This window comes from Colias croceus, chromosome 19 (assembly GCF_905220415.1).
Source record: "Colias croceus chromosome 19, ilColCroc2.1".
In the NCBI taxonomy this organism is placed as follows: domain Eukaryota; kingdom Metazoa; phylum Arthropoda; class Insecta; order Lepidoptera; family Pieridae; genus Colias; species Colias croceus.
The window spans coordinates 3260664-3279018 of NC_059555.1; the positions used below are offsets into that span (position 1 = coordinate 3260664).

The 18355-nt window shown below is 34.4% G+C and overlaps 6 protein-coding genes across 6 annotated transcripts; 4 read left to right on the plus strand and 2 right to left on the minus strand.

Annotated features, from left to right (window-relative positions):
- Positions 1–378: 378 nt before the first annotated feature.
- On the minus strand, positions 379–1941 carry LOC123700190. The gene is made up of 3 exons (XM_045647331.1): positions 1818–1941; positions 1651–1713; positions 379–921 (listed from the first exon to the last, which is right to left on the minus strand). Exons 1-3 carry the CDS (start codon positions 1854–1856, stop codon positions 424–426), a joined length of 600 nt encoding a protein of 199 aa, XP_045503287.1. The 5' UTR covers positions 1857–1941; the 3' UTR covers positions 379–423.
- A 1983-nt stretch (positions 1942–3924) lies between these two features.
- LOC123700503 lies at positions 3925–4655 on the minus strand. Its single transcript, XM_045647736.1, has 2 exons — positions 4591–4655; positions 3925–4510 (listed from the first exon to the last, which is right to left on the minus strand). Exons 1-2 carry the CDS (start codon positions 4648–4650, stop codon positions 3956–3958), a joined length of 615 nt encoding a protein of 204 aa, XP_045503692.1. The 5' UTR covers positions 4651–4655; the 3' UTR covers positions 3925–3955.
- Positions 4656–5101: 446 nt separating this feature from the next.
- On the plus strand, positions 5102–6221 carry LOC123700410 (vegetative cell wall protein gp1-like). The gene is made up of 4 exons (XM_045647619.1): positions 5102–5209; positions 5292–5341; positions 5430–5461; positions 5591–6221. The coding sequence occupies exons 1-4, from the start codon at positions 5117–5119 to the stop codon at positions 6166–6168; spliced, it is 753 nt and encodes a 250-aa protein (XP_045503575.1). The 5' UTR covers positions 5102–5116; the 3' UTR covers positions 6169–6221.
- A 2253-nt stretch (positions 6222–8474) lies between these two features.
- Positions 8475–14173, plus strand: LOC123700411 (ionotropic receptor 75a-like). Its single transcript, XM_045647620.1, has 10 exons — positions 8475–8556; positions 8734–8873; positions 9149–9281; positions 9450–9628; positions 10083–10219; positions 10620–10781; positions 11134–11324; positions 11676–11890; positions 12245–12448; positions 13868–14173. Exons 1-10 carry the CDS (start codon positions 8475–8477, stop codon positions 14171–14173), a joined length of 1749 nt encoding a protein of 582 aa, XP_045503576.1.
- A 704-nt stretch (positions 14174–14877) lies between these two features.
- Positions 14878–16527, plus strand: LOC123700543 (extensin-like). The gene is made up of 3 exons (XM_045647789.1): positions 14878–15003; positions 15452–15506; positions 15886–16527. The coding sequence occupies exons 1-3, from the start codon at positions 14908–14910 to the stop codon at positions 16464–16466; spliced, it is 732 nt and encodes a 243-aa protein (XP_045503745.1). The 5' UTR covers positions 14878–14907; the 3' UTR covers positions 16467–16527.
- A 185-nt stretch (positions 16528–16712) lies between these two features.
- LOC123700542 lies at positions 16713–18033 on the plus strand. The gene is made up of 2 exons (XM_045647788.1): positions 16713–16803; positions 16891–18033. The coding sequence occupies exons 1-2, from the start codon at positions 16765–16767 to the stop codon at positions 17932–17934; spliced, it is 1083 nt and encodes a 360-aa protein (XP_045503744.1). The 5' UTR covers positions 16713–16764; the 3' UTR covers positions 17935–18033.
- Positions 18034–18355: the final 322 nt, after the last annotated feature.

Below are 18355 nucleotides of genomic sequence, written 5' to 3' on the forward strand. Positions count from 1 at the left end.
TTGTATATTTTATCATTTCCTTTTGATACATATTTAATACGATTCCGACATGCAGAATTGAATATTATGATGAAAGAATAGACATAACATTATAACATTTCAGATTTAGTACTCTAGATCTTTCCGAATATTTCATATTTTCATACTTTTACTTGAACTTTATTCGTTTATTATACAATAATACAATCAAATCAATACACAAATAGAATTTGCTAGGTTTGCTATAAATTAAAGTTAGTTTTTCCACTATAGTAACTTTTTGTTTTTATATTTCTTCAGTTATTTAATGATAAATATTGAATGCATAAGTTATAGAAGAATTAATCTAGTGTTAATCTGATATTATTCTGGGTATTTTAGGATAATAAAACAACATAGCAATTTTAAAAATAGCTATTTACACATCTTATTGACACTACAGCATCATTCCATGAAAGTCTTTGATAATTTATCCACAATAATTCTAGTACGTTCCGACAGATACTGATCGAATTGTCCTAAAAATTTGACAAAATGCAACATCCTTTGTACACCCTTTTTAAATCTTTCAATTCTCTCTGCACTCGATTCCTCATCTAAAGCTTGTCGTAAATGGAATATCATTGGTGAACCGACTTTTGGAGCCCTCGCAGAACCATGTGGTTTTAATTTTGGTATGTTCAATTTAGAAGGTCGTATTCTAGAGATTTTTGGTTTAGGAAAGTCTAGTTTCGGTATATATCCCCTTGGTGGCGCCACCGCTGCTTCCACAGGTGTGTTACTGTAACCAATTTGATCTGGGGCTTTTGTTTCGGGGAGAATAAACTTTCCATCTTCTATAGTCTTTGGGATAGCTTTGTGTATCAGATTGCAAAATGAGTCGACGTCAAAGCCTGGGTTGCTGTTGTACAACTCAGTTGACTTCAACTTTGATGATCGGTTCTGAAATTGATAAATTGTATAGTTACGCAAAGAGAATATTGTATCATGTTTAATATAATTTCACTAGTACCGTTGTAATAAACAGTAGGACACAATTATTGAGGACAATAAAATCAAAGTGAAATCATAGTTGTGTTGTCACATATATGTATAACAAACACATAATATATTTTTGTTTGATAAACGTTTACTTAGTTGAATCATTTTCTACTGCGGCTTCGCCCGCGTTTTCAAAGAAAAACCCGCATAGTTCTCGTTCCCGTGGGATTTCCGGGATAAAACCTAGCCTATGTTACTCGTGGATAATGTAGCTTTCGAATGGTGAAAGAATTTTTAAAATTGGTCCAGTAGTGTATGAGCCTATTCATTACAATCAAACAAACAAAGAAACAAAGTTTTCCTATTTATAATATTAATGTAGATTTACATCAATCTTCTAGCATCACGGAATTGGACTGATCCAATTCAGTTTTCAATCTGTTTCTTGTGTTTCTCTGAAGAAACAGATTTAAAATTAAACACTCCCGTGCTCTTCTAGAGCATTAGTGAAAGTATAAAATTTATTACAACATACTTTATTTACTGTAAGAGAAGTTTTGGCGTGAGTTAAATATCTACTCATTAAAATTAAGCCTACTTCAGACATAATAAGGATATCCAGATTCAGTACTTCCAACATCATCCTCTTTAGTTATAAAAAACATTCCTTCGTAATATTTAAAAACCTACCTCATCAGATCCACAATCGATAGTCACCTGCAGTGGTGAAGGAGCGCTCCAAGCTCTCACCACCTGGAAGCAACAGAACTTCAGCTTTAGTTTCGCAAACTATTCGCAAACGTCACGTTCTAGAACACGCGAAATTACGGGAAATAACTATTCTTAGAAAAACGTACCATCACGGTTAAACCTATAATCACCACGTTCAGACACATGCTATAGCTCTCTTGTACGATACATTGTTACTAAACTAAAACAATCGAGTCACGTTTGAATGTAAAACGTAGATTCAGCAAAATCGTGGAATGCTCAACCCAGTATGTCAGTCGGCAAGGTTAATTTATCATTACGTGACAAGAGGATTATAATATTTTTACGTTTGTGTCAAAATGCAATGGTTAGTTAGTGGTATCTACGCGGGGAGTGTAGTTTTATACCTTATAGCCAAGTTTTATTATGAAGATGAATGTAAGAAGAGACTTGATCTGGATAAGCGTGGCGGTGGCGCTTGTGATCGCTGCGGAGGTTTGTTATTACTTTGTGACGTCATCTTTAATTTTTAAGGTTTTATATAAAAAAAAAACAAGGAAGGTCGTGGGATTCGAACCCATGCAATCAAATTCAAATTCAAAATTAATTTATTTTTCCAAAATTTTTTACAAACGTCCACATAGTTAAACTGAAAATCCCTGGTTAACCCACTAGGAAAACCTGTGCGGGGTCAACCAGTGACCTCCGTTGGCTTAGCATATTTTTACAATATGATTTGTATTTAAAATTATTTTCTATTTTCCTTAGAATCAACATATTCTTTGTAACACTTATTTTGGCACATAAAAATTATTGTAGAGCAAAGAATCTGCTGCTCTACTTTGTAACTTTTAAATATCTTTTTGTGTGTATGTTTGTAATCTGTAAGTTGCAAGTTATAAATAAATTCAATAAACACACACATGATACATGATATCTAAAATAATTGTAAAATTAATATTTCTCGACTTCAGAAAGCAAAAATCAACCTTTATAAGTTTTATTATTGGAATGAATTTAATAACATTTTTCTTCTACTTTTGTAAATAATCAAAACAAAAGAAAGTAAGGCTATTATTGTCAATCTACTATAATATGCTTATCAATTACAATGTGTAGTAACAAAAACATTAACGTTTGTGTAAACACTAACTATTATAATTATTTTACTCGATTATCATTTTTTAAATTCCTGCTTACTTAATATTGTTTTCGTTGAAAATATAATCGTTTAAATAAACTTGCCTATACGATGATAATAAATAATTTATAATCATGTATATTTCTTTAATCTTTATTTTACAGGGCAGTGCACTATTCAAGAAAAACCTCCTACATCCCCTGGGAGGAGAGTCGTGTTTTACATGCAAGGCTGAAGACAAGCCATTTTACTGGCCTCTCGTAAACTACTTCGGTAAATTCAAAGATGTCGTGGTACGCGAGTTTAACGGACTTTTGGAAAAAGCAAAACATCAAAAACTACTTAAATAGTTGAAATATCCGGTAATTTTGTGTAACCCTATATTTTTAAAGAATTAGTAAGTGTTCTGTATTGTAAGCTATAGAAATATACTATTTAAAATAATGTGAGTATCTATAAAATTAGTCGAACGGTATCTGCAGAACGGATTTCAGCCCCCCTAGTCAAGTGGCTTTCTATGAGACTACGAATGTATGAGATTGACGTAAGCTGTAGATAAACGTATCTACAGCTTACGTCAATCTCATACATTCGTAGTCTATTCTATTGAACGCTACGCTAATAGAAAGCCACTTGGCTAGGGGGGCTGGCGTGTTTAATTTATGATATATATTAAACATGCCCGATTAGATTTAAACTAGATTCTAAACTATACATTTTGTAAGAGCAGCAAAGTTCTTTGCTTCCTTGTTTTCAAGCTACTACGGGTCATCACCCGAATTAGTACTATTTTATATTAGCCTATGTTGTAATCTTTTAGATAATGAGCAATCTATGAAATCGTCTAATTATGTAACCATTTATTCTAATTCTCGAAAAAATTTCAATGTAAAAATATACTCACAACATTTGATTTAAATATTGCATCTTATATACCTAATTGCAAATAATATAATCTTTACATCACCAATTGTTTTAAGTTTTGCAAAATAATGCTAGTTATATAAGTTAGTAAGTTGAAGATTAGTATAATTAAAAGACTCTATATTTTTACCATGACTTTTATTTTTACACATTCATAGTTCATAAATACACACCTTAAATAACGAAATAAAAACAAAGTAATAAAGAATATTCCTTAAGTTATTTCACCAACAATTTCTTAAACCTTAAAAATTCGGCAGTGGTTAATGAACCTCTTTTCTTCAAATCTAACAACGTTTTTAAAATATTCTTATTCAATTTCGATGGAATTTTTATCACAGGCTTTATATTAGTTCCCAATGCCTTTTCAAGAGCAGTTTTTCTTTTTAATGTAGAAATTTTCAAAGGTTTTGGTAAACGTGGTAAAATGGGCAAAGGTAGTAATGGTAATGGAGGCAATATTGGTAGTAAAGGTAAAGGTAAAAGAGGTAACTTTGGTAGTTTTGGTATTTTAGGAACTTTTGGAATTTTAATTAATTTCGATTTAATTGGTTTCAATTTAGTTAAAGGTCTTAATTTCGATTTTAATGGGAAAAGCTCTGAAGGAAGCTTCGGTGAAGTTAATGGAGATGTCAATTTTAAGGGAGATTTAACGGTATTAACATTTATCGTGATTGGTGAATGTCTCAAAACCTTCTTGATTACTATTGGGCTGGTCAGACGTCTGTGGTCTCCGGATATGAGCCCGAGGTTCAAGCTACATGATGTTTGGGTCTGTAATAAAAACATATTTTATTAGAAATTATGTTAGTAAATTGTAAAGTCGACGATTATAATAAATGAAGGAGGTTTACCACTATAAAAATCCATGTTGTTATAAAAACAAGCACGCGTGTTTGTTTAAGAAAGATCATTATTGTTTATGAACAAAATAAGATAGGTAACTGACTTGAAGAAGCCTTTGTCAGATATTCTGTATTGTTTTATCTCGATGTATTTGAGATAAAACACGAAATAAAAGAACAATAGCTGATGATTATCCAAAGAGAGGACAGTATGATCTAAAGACTTTAATGAGACAACATGGTCAAATAATATTAAAAATAAAATGATTAAATTAATTATTACAGTTAATGATTATGCTGTTATTGAAACTGATAATAACCCACGCATTGATAAAGTGTATGTAATATTGTTACATTAATTTGATTTTGAAGTTATAATCATCACGTTTAATCTAATCGAAGAAAAGCTTACCACATAATATGTCACAGTACCGAATATGCAATCAAAGTATTATGCATCATCGTTCTTTTAAATACTAATAATGATTTTAAGAAAGCCACAACTACTTTCATTTTTCTTTTGGAAAGAACGAAAATGGGGGGAGCGATGTTTTGGTCGTCCCTTTTTGTGCTTTGTTTTACAACGAGCTCTGTTTTTGCTTGTTGTTGTGAGAAAGACTTATGCTTGGTAATGTAGTCCTTGTAGTTACTTGACATGAGATTAAAGTAAATTGAAGTAAAAAATTAAATGATGATATCTTTCCTTACAGTTGAAAGCCCTTAAAGAGCTGAAGGAATGCAAAAAATGTGCACTGGAAGCGTATGTATTTACTTAAATATTTTTCATATTTTTCCATACATATTTAATACTTCCACAACATTTCTAATGCTTCTTGTTCTCTTTTCAGATCTCTAAAGCCTCTTCTACTAGAAAAGCTTGGTAAATAGCTTTTTTTATTTTTAAAGAAACTGTCGACTTATTAATTAAGTTGGCTTTTTAAATGCCATGTTTTTTATAATAAAAAGTCTATATGTGCATAATATATTAACGTTATCTCTCAATTTACAGAAAAGAAGGAATGCTCCTGTTCCCTATGTGCTAAAGAGCCTCCACCACCTCCTACGATCCTTCTGATGCCATCGGCTCCACCACCGTGCCCCACCGCTCTAGCACCACCACCCACACCTCTAATTCTTCCAGTACCATGTGCCCCACCTGCCCCCATGCTGTTACCAGTCCCTTGCGCTGCACCAGCTCCTGTATGTGAGCCGGCACCGTGTGCTGCCCCAGCACCTTGCGCCGCACCTGCTCCTATGGTATACGCAGCGCCAGCTCCTGCCCCTATGATGTTGCCTGCGCCTTGTGCACCACCTGCCCCTATGATTATGCCTGCCCCATGCGCGCCGCCTGCCCCAATGATGTTGCCAGCGCCAGCTCCTGCCCCCATCTTCATGTCAGCGCCGGCACCAGCGCCAGCGTATGCCCCTTGCCAGGCTCCTGCCCCCATAGTGATATCCCTTGCCCCTCCCCCGTGTTCCTGCGCCCCGCCTGCCCCTGCCCCTCTGCCTATGAACGCATACATGGTACCAGCGCCTGTTCCAGTATCTTTGGAAGCTAAAACATGTGGATGCGGATTCCACTATTAATTTGCAATGTTATAAAATACTGCAAACGTAAAAAAATATTAGAGAAATTATAATTTTTTCGTAGTTATCAAAATTTTTATGTTTATTACTTATTATTCTGTGTTTACAGCTTTTAAAAGTAATTCTTAATGTAAACTAATAAAAAAATTATATAGCCATGCGATGTTTCTCTTTAACAAATGGACGGTGATATTTAGATATTTTATGATCATTTGCAGTGTTTGCCTTAATAGGTTTAAATGCGTCGTTATACTTTATTAACTTATTTAAATTATTATAAAAATAAATAATTTATCAAAAATATTTGCATTTTTTAAGATTTGAATATGAAAGTTCCCTCATTTTTCTAAAGAGAAGCTCTACCTGTATACATTTTTTTGAAATTTTATAGTTTTCAAGTAACATTGTGCAGTGTGCACCTTGCAATGAAATGTAAAATGTATAAAGTAGTATCTTAATTTTCAGCTATCGGATTTTTAAGTTTAAACAACCTATCTTTACAAATTGTAATTTTAAAAATATTTATTTTACTCTTCCACAAATATACATATTGTTTTTCTATTCACAATATTTTTATTAAACAAACATCGTCATCTATTTTATTTTGCAAAAAAGCAACAAAATTACGTTCCTATTCAACATAATTCATTATATTGTATTAATCAATAATTCAGTAATTTTGCTAGAATACTAGCTGCTCCTTGCGGTTTCACCCCCGTGGCTCCACTCCTGTTGTCCATAGCATGATGATATAATATAGCCTATAGCCTTCCTCGTTAAATGAAATCTATATATCTATCTGACACCGAAAGAATTTTTCAAATCGGGCCAGTAGTTCTCGAGATTAGCGCGTTCAAACAAACAAACAAATTCACTTCAGCTTATAATATTAGTTTAGAATCAGAAACCCTTTGTTAATAACCAGCTTTTCAATATGTACATAGGTAAATTATGTGTAGGTACTGTTACCAAAATTACTACCTTGGATTTCATAGCTAATAATAAGTTGGGACATTATTATTTCAATTTCACATATGCAAATTATACTGCAGCTTGTTTTAAACGAGTATGTTATGTTTGTAATAAATTTAAATGGATATAGAGCGTGTTCTAAAATAAAAATAAAAGCTTAATCTAAAAGTTGTTTTTATTTTTTCGTTACAATTATTATCATTTAATTTAATTTTTACTGGATCTATAGGAACTATGGCGTCTGCCTTTCTACAACAAAGTTTGTAAAAATATATTGGCAGACGGTGACTCGCCCTCTCACAGATGGGCCCTCTAAAAAGTCGCTGTAACTTAGCAACAAGAGGGCAACATGTCGTGAGCAGCTAAGGGTGGAGACTGGACTGGCGTCCCTGGACTTTAAAATTATTATTTACAATTTATTTTATTATTTAAAATTTATTCATTTACAATTAAATTTTATTATTTACAATTTAATTATTATTATTTACAATTATTATCATATTATATCTCTTAAATTTTAATCTTCGACCCATTATTCTTTTTACGACTGTGCTGAATTTTTGAATAGGTTGTGTACACCTTAAATTCAAATATATTATAACTTAGCCTTTGCTTTACTTTACTTAATAAAATACTTATTTTATTTATATACCTATACTTAATCCCTTTATTGTTTTATTATTATTTCCTATGTAGGGGAACTATATTGTTATTACTTATATCTCCTCTTAATCATGTTAATTTTGATATAATATAACTAATTGTATCTTCTTTTAGGATGTATTATTATCAGTTATGTATGTAATAATTCTTTACAATATATATATATATTTAAATTTATATTTCCTATCTACTACTTTATATTCTTATATATTATATTATTGCTTTTATTTTTAATTTCATAATAATATGTACACTGCCACTGTCAGGATGTCAATATGAGGTGTCCACTGAAAATCAGTAGAGAATCTAAGTGTCTTATATGTCCTTAGATTCTCAAACTACTGAGTGGATATTATCCATTTTGTGCCATTGTAACTAGTTATAAGTTAATTTTATTTATTTTATTTTTACTAATGTGCATCGGTACAAATAAATTTATTTTCTTTCTTTCTTTCTTTCTAATGATGTTGAATTTAATTCAACCTATATCTTAACTCAAAGAGGCTTTCATTCGTCATTAATACTAAAGTACTTCGAATATATAATAGCTTATATTAGAGTTAGATGATTAAACACAATAATATGTTAAACCTATAAATGCATTCCATCCGTATTTCGATGTTCATTTAATATAATACGATTTATTGAAGCAACTTCTGTTTCTTGTAGTCATGTTATTTGAGGCTACAGCTATGGCATTTAAGTACAAAGTTGTTGGAAGTATAATTATATTTACCTGTTGTACTAAATTTGGTAAGTTTTATCTAAACGTAAATAATTATTAACGTGATACTTTTGTATCTTTGTCTTTTGTTCATATTATACGTAATCACAGCTTTCTCGAAAAATGTTATATTTTAAAATGATAAAATTAAAAAAAAAATAAGTATAAACACTGGAATATTCTACAAAAATCCTTATTTTCCTTAGATGCTGTAAAATTGGTGCGCACTTTCAACAACTTCGACATACAGACCACAATATCTTGTGATCCCACAACTTTTAAATATACGCATAAACACCGATTACAAGGTGTTCTATTTATACCCGTAAATAATGAGTTAAATATGGTAAGTATCGATAATTCAGGTAATGTTTAAATTCAGAAGCTTCAAGTTGATATTATCGTTTTTTTATTGTATAAAAATACACACTTTATTTCATAATATGTATATAACCAAGAAGCGCAACTCAGGGTCCCAAGACACAAGTATTTCACTTAGATTGGGACCCACTGTCGTACATTTATTGTAAAACATAAAATGGACAAATAAATTTATTTCATTTCATTACTCTACATCAGCTTTTATAATTTATTTGATAAAAACTACTTATTACATTTTAGGTACCCTTGGAATATTTTTCGATTTGGTACAAGTGGGTGATTATTTCGGATACTCTACCCGAAAAACTACATACAGTGCGGTATGATGCTGACATAATATTGATGAAACCTTTCAACAACACAATTCAAAATGGTAAAATTTTATTTTCTCGTTTTTCATCATTCAAATCGTTTACAAATATCCTAACTAATACTATAAATGGTAAAGTATGTCTGTTTTATTCACGCATCAGCCACTGAACCGCTCGGTTTAAAAAGTTAACATAATAATAATTTATTCTAGAATCATTAGGTTCAAGAGAACTATCAGCAGAATTGGGAACAGTGACATTAGAAGATGTATTTATACATCCACAAAATGGCGCTACAATTCATCCTTGGGCATATTATAATAACCGTGTACTTCAAGTAGTTTATGAGAGAGAGAGGATTCTCAGAAGAATGAATTTACAACTCTATACTTTGAAAATTGCCACTCCGGTAATGTTTTTATCAATTACTAGCTGCTCCGCGCGGTTTCACCCCCGTGGCCATGGCTCCACCCCTGTTGGTTGTAGCGTGATGATATATAGCCTTCCTCGATAAATGGGCTATCTAACACCGAAAGAATATTTCAAATCGGATCAGTAGTTCCCGAGATTAGCGCGTTTAAACAAACGAACTCTTCAGCTTTGTAATATTAGTATAGTTATACTCAAAATTACAGAATAATATGAACTATAAAAATGGCAACACTGTTACTTATTTAAAACATCATACCAAATCAATGTAAAGGAGGTCTATACTGCAGTCACTATGATATATGCCCAAAGTTCTGTTTCTCCTACATAGAGATTTGCAATAAACTTTTTGTTACAGGTTCTCGACACCTTCGTGTTTAAATTAGAAATTCACTTATTTATATGTACAAGCTTCTTTATTTATTTTGTAACAGCTAGGTCTCTACAGCAACGACACATATGACGGTTCGTTCAAGGACTACTTGCAGGATATGTCGATGCCGGAACGTGACTCAGGCATCCGATCTACATACATTACTTCTTCTATTATTATAGAGAGACTTAACGCTACGTTAGTATTGAATTCTAGAAGCATAAAAGCTACTTAGATATATTTTGTTCATACCATGAAAATATTGTCATAAACTGCTTACAACAAATTATATTATATTATATACTCTGTATAATTTAATCGTCAATAAAGATATAACATCAATAATAAAATTTAGAGGACCTAAGTTTCACTTAGAGCATAATAGATATTTTTTTACAGATAATAAAAATAACAGAGATAGAAAAATCACAACTTTTTAGTAAGTAATCGTGTGTATAAACAAAACACACGATTTAATCGTTATTTCATAAAACTTAAGAACAAATACATAATTACAATCACAGCTTCGTTATCTTCTTATAGGAGTAAATATGCCAATAGTGTACTATACTTTACTTAAGATAATTATGAATTATAGAGAGCTGTTAATACCAACTCAGCTGTGGAGTACAGAAGTAAGCAACAGCAGTATGCTGTTACAACTTCACTACGGTTCAGCTGATTTGGCTGGAGGAGCGCTCCGTATCATGCACAGTCGGATCAAAAAACTCGATTATGCTATGAATGTGTGGCCGTTTCAGTAAGTATTGTATTCAGATAATCCATCCAAAATTCAGTGAGATAGTTGTTTGTTAATTATTTAATTATTATAATATAAATAAATAAGATAACAATTGACATCCTGAAAAACTTTGTAAATAGAAAACTTCTTCCTACGCAGAAACAAGTGTAATTCAGACTATTCCTGAAATATAACTACAAAAAATCATTCAGATTTTTTTTTGTAAACTTTCTTCTTAATAGAATATTTTCCTTATCCGCCAGTTGTGTTCAATAGCTACTTTCAAAACGACTAGTCTAATAAAGAACATAAAAGCTCTCTGAAGTTACAAAGGGTTTTACCCACTCTATATTATATTTTCTTTCTCCAGTGTAGGCTTCACATACCTAGCTGAGCGAGAAAGCAGTAACAACATGTTCATGGCTCCATTTACTGTTATGGTGTGGTACTGCAGTCTGGCTCTGTTCGCCATTTTGTTGATCGCTCAAAGAGTTACAGCTAAGAGCTCTATGGAGAAGGAGGGCGCTTATATCGCGGTCCTTGCTACTTTTTTACAGCAAGGTGAATGTAAACTTGATTGAAATTAGTTTTAAATAAGTATCATGATAATAAACAGCGTTCTTTCATCGTAAAAAACATTTTTTGAATCCAACAAAGTTACCCAACTTTATTACGTCAATGTAACAGGACAGTTAGCCATACATAAACACTTCATGATTATGAAATGTGGTCAATTATCATATCAATTCACGTTAATTTACAACAATAGTTTTTTCATAAAACCACCATCAATATGCATGGAATAATTAGAACACTAATTATTATTATTTATTTCAATCACAATTACATATTAAATTGTATCTTCTTACCCATTTACCTGAAATAAGTATTAAGGTTTTGAATCATTAACAGATGCAAGTGCAGTCCCATGCGGTATATCAGGTCGCTGGACATTCCTCGTATTATCCATATCTGCAATGCTTATCCACGCCTACTACACATCGGCGATTGTCTCTGCTCTCGTGAGTACCGGGAGGAGCGGACCGGACTCTCTGCGGTCGCTCGGAGACTCCCGATACAGTATAGCGTCAGAGGACTATGATTATATGCGCTATTTGATGTTTGATGTGAGTTTTAGAGGACATTATAAACATACAGACTGACATATGTGTGAAAGTAAAGTAGTACGAAAGAGGGGAAATAAATAACCGTAATTAGTCAAGCATTTTTTTTACGATAAATAAAACAACAACTTCAATCGTCAATTTCTTTGTAGTTTATACAAAATGTTTTGCCTTTAAATTACCTGAACAATGGACAATCTTGAAAAATCAATGAACAATTTATTTACTGTTTTTGTATTGTTTGTAAACTAAGTACTGTTGAAATTTGATATTTAAATTTTGTTTTTATACTTAAAGCGTGTTAGAATTCGTGAATAAATTACAATGCATATAAATTAAGTGTATTTTTCATCACAGGTACCAACAAACTGGTCCGACCTTGAGTATCTGAAACGCAAGAAAATGACCAACGACTTCTACAAGGACATGAAAGAAGGTGTAAAGTTGATTCAGACCGGGCAAACTGCGTATCATACGGAGTACAACCAGCTTTATCCACATTTGAGAACATTTACTGATGATCAGCTATGCAAACTACAATATGTGGATACTGTGCCTGAAGTAAGACTGGATTGTAGATAGATGTAACCATGAATCCATACTATAATATTATAAATGTGAAAGTAACTCTGTCTGTCTGTCTGTTACTCAATCACGCCTAGAAACTAATGAACCAATTTTCATGAAATTTGGTATAGAGATATTTTGATACCCGAGAAAGGATATACTTAGGCTACTTGTATACAGGCGTAATCCGCTCCATGGCCCTCTATGGGGCCCCCATCTGGGCAGATGCCCTAAGCGCCCGTAGTAGACCATTCCTGCGGAGACCGCAACGGGTCATGGCGCTTAGGGTAGTGAGGGCGTACCGCACGGTGTCATTCGAGGCAGCGTGCGTGATGGCCGGGACGCCCCCGTGGGAACTGGATGCCGAGATGCTTGCGGACGTGTATCGCCGCGTCTCGGCGTCCAAGTCGCTTGGGATCAACCCACCCTATGAGGAGGTTGAGCAGTGGAGGGATGAGGCTGCCGAACGGCGGTCCCGAGAGTGGGAACGCCGGCTCGAAGAGCCCAGCGCTGGAGAGCGGACGGTCGCAGCGATTCGACCGGTGCTGCAGGAGTGGTGCGACAGGCGGCATGGGGCAATAACCTTCCGCCTTACGCAGGTACTGTCCGGGCATGGTTGCTTCGGGCGGTATCTGTGTAAAGTTGCGAGGAGGGAGCCCAGCATGGCTTGCCACTGGTGCGCCTGCCCGGAGGACACGGCAGATCATACTCTTGCCGAGTGCCCCGCGTGGGCCGAGCCTCGTGCTCGCTTGGTCGCGGTCGTCGGGTCGGATCTCTCTCTGCCCTCCATTGTTCGCGCAATGGTGGGTAGCGACAGATCCTGGCGCGCGGTGATCACGTTCTCTGAGGACGTGATCTCGCGGAAAGAGGAGGCGGAGCGGGTTCGCGAGAGGGATCCTCACGCGGACCCGATCCGGCGCCGACGTCCTATTGGGCGTCGTCGTCGCGCTGCGGCTGATTTACGCAGCCGCAACCAGCCTCCTTGACGAGGGGAGCCGGGCGATGGAGCGGGGATTTAGTCCATTGTCCGGTGGGATGAGGCGGCGTGAGACGTGTTCCGCTCACGCCGCTCCATGAGGGTAGAGCTGGCAGGCTCTTAGCTTGTTTGGGCCCGGCGACGGGCTGCCGCTGGTGGGGTCACGGATGAATTCTACACATACCCGTGGCCCTGTCGCTGATGCGGCTTGACGGAACACAGTGGGGTTTTGGTCGGTAGGAATCCGACATAACCCACGGCCTCTTCCCCGGAGACCGTGGGTATCTATGCAAGATTTCCCCACTAAAAAAAAAAAAAAAAAAAAAAAAAAAAAAAAAAAAAAAAAAAAAAGGCTACTTGCTTGAGTAACAGACAGACAGAGTTACTTTCGCATTTATAATATTAAGTATGAATTCAATAGTCTATTTCTCTACCAGATTCTATCCTGGCTGACCACCACGAAGCGTGGGCAATGGACTGACATAATCAAGTCCACAGGAGCCTGGCTTCACGAAACCGGACTAGCAAAACGTATAGTATCACGCATACGAATCCGCCCACCGCCTTGCCGCGCGGCGTTGCTCGCTGAACGAGTCAATATACATGACATAGCACCGCTTTTGGTGCTCACGTTTTCTGTAGTTGTATTGGCTGTTATTATTCTGGCTATAGAAGTATTGTTTGCTAAGTTGAATAAGAAGACAGTTGATTTGGAAGTTGAAGTCGAGGATTCTATGCAATAGAATTCAAGTTCTCAAGTAGTTGAATATAAATAGCATGTACCTACTAAAAATGTGTGCAGTGTTCTTGTAGTGTAGAAAATAAATACTGTTTTAATGAATTCATATTTTTTGGAATACTTATTAAAATTTTATGATCACTGAAATTAGTTTTCTTTTACAATCCGTCGTATGTTTAATTAATAATAATTGATTTCCTTTAGTTTAAGTTGACTCAATCAATAATGTTTATAATACTTTGAGAAGAAAACTCGTTTTTATTCTTACTAGATTCTCGTTATTAAGTACAAAAAAAGCGATATCTATAATTTCCGTCACTATAAAAACATTTCTCCCAACCTATTTACAAAAAGAAAAGCTTGGTAAACAAACATCACACGAAATTTCATGACTTAAAAATAAGTTACAATATTATCTTATTATTTTTTTAACATCTTTACCATTTAAAAGTTGCAAATTTGCAATCATTCATCAAACTATCTCATCCACAAGATAATTCGCGCCCTTTATCGCAGATTTTTCTTATCATCACAATTTTCTCGCCATTGTTCATCTCACGCACAGAAAACACGCTTTATCAAGCGGAAGCTTATCTTTCTTCTTATCAAGTCCTATGCAGCCTCCTGACACGTAATACAATTATCAGATCACTATAAACTTAAATAAAACAGCCATCAAGAGTTTACATAGAGTAGTATTGATTTAAACTAGATCTATAAATGGGAGTTTAAAAAAAGATGGTGACCGAAATGTTGCAGTTTATGCTTCTCAGTAGTCTTTTAGTAGATTTGAGTTATGCTACCATCGGTTGTCATGAAGTGCAACAATCACATGTAAGTAGATTTAATTAACAAATTTAGCACATATTCAGAAAAAAAATAATTTATATTTTAACTCCCTCTATCATTATTCTTCATTATTTTTTAGCTGTCGCTACGTAAACCATATTCTAAGAGTCGGTCAAAACATCTTCTTTCGCTGTTGACTCATTGATTTTACTCTATAAAATATCTTCAGTATAGGACAAATACCTTTTTTTGTTCACTAGATACGGAGCGTTTATTTTCATCGATAAACTAAAGTGAATGTGGGCCACTATGTTTTTTCATAAAAATATATGTTAAGATAAAATTAACTGATAGCTGCCAATTTCAGTGTAATAGATAGCTAGCTATATTATGATAAATCAAACTCTACGGTTGTTCAAACTCAACTCAAATGTTGATCTATTTAATGAACAATTTTTCATAAATTTAATTTGAATATGAATTTCTCTTTTAGTTGGCATCTCTACACGAACGAATGAATCACATGCTCAGCACTCTGTACTCGTCACGTAAGTCATTATATAATTTGCAAGCCAACACCATATTGTTTACATTAACAATGTATGTGTAATTACTTTTTGAATGATGGTGAAATGATTTTGACCTTAGATTTTGACAACAAAAGATTGAATTACCATGAAAGGGAAATCAAGGATAATAATTGTTCTAAGTAGTTAATAGCTCATGTTTCAAAAGTAAAATTTTTGCAGCTGAAAATGTAAATGAGTTTAAAAGTCATCACAGCCATTGTATTGCAATTGATACAATGGAGGAACTAAATGATCATATCTGTTGTTGGCATAAAATATTTTATTTACGCTTCTGTTTCTACAAATAAAAAACCTATATTTAAGCTATCGTTCACTTACTACAAACTCTACATTCCAGCATTACTAACGAAAAAACAAGAAAGTGAAAATCCACCAGCCACAACGCCAAAACCTGAAACACCGCCTACAACCACCAACGCATTAGAACCACCTTGCTACCAACAATATTCGTCTCCAGCCCCAGTCCCACCCGTGATCTTCATCGCCCCACAAGCCGCCGCACCACAACCTTCACCAAGTTATTACGGAGATGCTCGATCAGTAGAATACGCGTATCAGCAAGCCGCAGCGCCTCAACCAGCTTGGAATTACGATCAGTATTACCAACAATACTATCAGCCTCCACCTCCTATGTATCCCCCCGCACCTCCTGCGTACCCTCCCGCACCTCCTGTATACCCTCCCGCACCTCCTGCATACCCTCCCACATCCTCCCTATACCCTCCTGCGCCCTATCCTTACCCACCAACACCTTGCGAAAACAGTTACCCATATCCATCAGAATACGCATCAAGTTACAGATTTCCATACCCTCAACAGCAGTACGCTATGCCGTACCCAAGCCCATCACCATATTTACCAGCCACCTATCAAAGACCCAATGAAATGCCTCCACAACCACAATATGTACATCCATAGAACGGTAGTATGGTAATTTTGTACACTAATCAATAATTTATTCTTCCCGTTAATTCTATATGTTAATTAAGTTATATTATAATATTTATTGATTAACAAAATAAAGTGCAATTAATACGGATAGCTATTATTTAATTATAAAGCAATATCAGATTATAACGAAGAATAGAATTTCATCAGTTAAACGATAAGGTTATGTAATATTACTTTTGCATTTGCTTAATCGTTTCTTAATAAAAAGATAATTTTAATATATAAATTACGGTGAGGTTCACACAATCAACATATCGATACCAAGATGACACCATTCTACTTTGTTATAGCATTGATAATTCAGGTATGGTTACTATATTATTAAAAATTCCTGCTGTTATTATATTTTCCTCATAAATGTATATTATTTTTACACTTTATTTGTTTATAGACATTGCTTGTTGGCGCAGAAAAGGATGTTGATGTATCATGCAATGAGACCGTAATATTAAATTCTCTTACAAATAAGATCGAAGATGATATCGTAGTCAAAGATTATCATGCAGCCCCTCTGGATTGGATCGATATTATAGGTACGACGGGATCTATCTATCCCACTGCATCAGCTTCTATGATGGCACAAGCTGTACTCTCTGATAAACCGCCAGAAGAACAACTAGAAGATATCAAAGATATGGCCACTCAGATAAAAATGGCGATCCAAAGTGAAATGGTGAATCTTCTTTCTTATGCCATTTCTGGCACAGAAAAGGAATCTGATGGATGTGCCAGAAAAAAGCGCTCGGTAGAAACTCCAACTGATAGCACAAAACTAGTTATGAGACTATTGAAGCACATTAAGTCAAACAATGATTACCAAAACATTGCTATTGAAAAAATGATGAGTGCCCAAGAAATCGCTGATAAATACGGTATTCCATTCAAAGCTGATCCAGAAATTTTAACTGATTTAGCTGTAGCTGGCAATGAACAAGCGAGTGAACTCACATCAATATTGAAAGACGTTTGTGAAGTTACCAATGCAACAAAGACGCAATCAGATTGTAAGCCAGAAAAACCAGTTCACAATATGACGTACCAACATGAAGATACTATTAAACAGCCAACAGAAAGTTCATTCGCTTATTACGATTTCTCTGAACCTCAATCATACCACTACTGCAGTCCAGTGACACCACGTCCTTCATTCTACGATACAGTGTCCTATAGACCGTCTCAAGACTATTATTCATATTGTACTGTTGAACCTGTATCTTCAACGCCTTCTATATTTGATCCAGTTGAACCCTTACCAGAGCTAGTAGGAGATGAGATTGAAGAGACAATATCGTCCAAGATTTTCGTTAATGACGATGATGATTCGTCCACTGTGAACCATGTGACTTCTTACACGGTGTCCGAGAAATCGCATTTTAGAAAACCACATATAGAAGCTCTGCCTCAACAAATGCAGTACTACTTTTATTTAATTTAATACAATGTTAGCAGTCACTAGTGTAGTTTATAAATGCTTATTAGTGTTGTCTGATATTTAAATTGTTAAATTGTATGTAAAACAATACCCCAGACCTTTGGTAAAATAAAAATAAAATCATTGATGAAATATACGTTGTAAAATATTGCTTTTATTAGTTAAATTATCAATAAAATTTGTATGAATAAATTATATTGAAAAGAACTTTGTAGCTTTTTTTTACTCACATTGGCGAGGCAGTATCAATTTTTAACCAATTTTCTTACTTTAAATCAATTATTGTTACTATTGCGATCATAAACGCGATTTTCACATTTTCGATGAGCAGACATGGTTGTTAAAAAGACATAAAAGTATGATTAAGGAATAAATAAAACCATTTATTTCATTTTTAATAATTTACATGTATTTCAATAAATAT

Coding starts and splice junctions, on each gene's coding strand:
- LOC123700190 (XM_045647331.1), bottom strand. CDS start 1,856: ATGTGTCTGAACGTGGTGATTATAGGTTTAACCGTGATG. Junction 1,714..1,817: donor TTATAGGTTTAACCGTGATG/GTACGTTTTTCT, acceptor TGTTGCTTCCAG/GTGGTGAGAGCTTGGAGCGC. Junction 922..1,650: donor TCGATTGTGGATCTGATGAG/GTAGGTTTTTAA, acceptor TATCAATTTCAG/AACCGATCATCAAAGTTGAA.
- LOC123700503 (XM_045647736.1), bottom strand. CDS start 4,650: ATGATCTTTCTTAAACAAACACGCGTGCTTGTTTTTATAACAACATGG. Junction 4,511..4,590: donor CAACATGGATTTTTATAGTG/GTAAACCTCCTT, acceptor TTTTTATTACAG/ACCCAAACATCATGTAGCTT.
- LOC123700410 (XM_045647619.1), top strand. CDS start 5,117: ATGGGGGGAGCGATGTTTTGGTCGTCCCTTTTTGTGCTTTGTTTTACA. Junction 5,342..5,429: donor AAAAAATGTGCACTGGAAGC/GTATGTATTTAC, acceptor TTCTCTTTTCAG/ATCTCTAAAGCCTCTTCTAC. Junction 5,462..5,590: donor TCTTCTACTAGAAAAGCTTG/GTAAATAGCTTT, acceptor CTCAATTTACAG/AAAAGAAGGAATGCTCCTGT.
- LOC123700411 (XM_045647620.1), top strand. CDS start 8,475: ATGTTATTTGAGGCTACAGCTATGGCATTTAAGTACAAAGTTGTTGGA. Junction 8,557..8,733: donor TACCTGTTGTACTAAATTTG/GTAAGTTTTATC, acceptor TATTTTCCTTAG/ATGCTGTAAAATTGGTGCGC. Junction 10,782..11,133: donor ATGAATGTGTGGCCGTTTCA/GTAAGTATTGTA, acceptor TTCTTTCTCCAG/TGTAGGCTTCACATACCTAG.
- LOC123700543 (XM_045647789.1), top strand. CDS start 14,908: ATGGTGACCGAAATGTTGCAGTTTATGCTTCTCAGTAGTCTTTTAGTA. Junction 15,004..15,451: donor ATGAAGTGCAACAATCACAT/GTAAGTAGATTT, acceptor TTTCTCTTTTAG/TTGGCATCTCTACACGAACG. Junction 15,507..15,885: donor CAGCACTCTGTACTCGTCAC/GTAAGTCATTAT, acceptor TCTACATTCCAG/CATTACTAACGAAAAAACAA.
- LOC123700542 (XM_045647788.1), top strand. CDS start 16,765: ATGACACCATTCTACTTTGTTATAGCATTGATAATTCAG. Junction 16,804..16,890: donor TTATAGCATTGATAATTCAG/GTATGGTTACTA, acceptor ATTTGTTTATAG/ACATTGCTTGTTGGCGCAGA.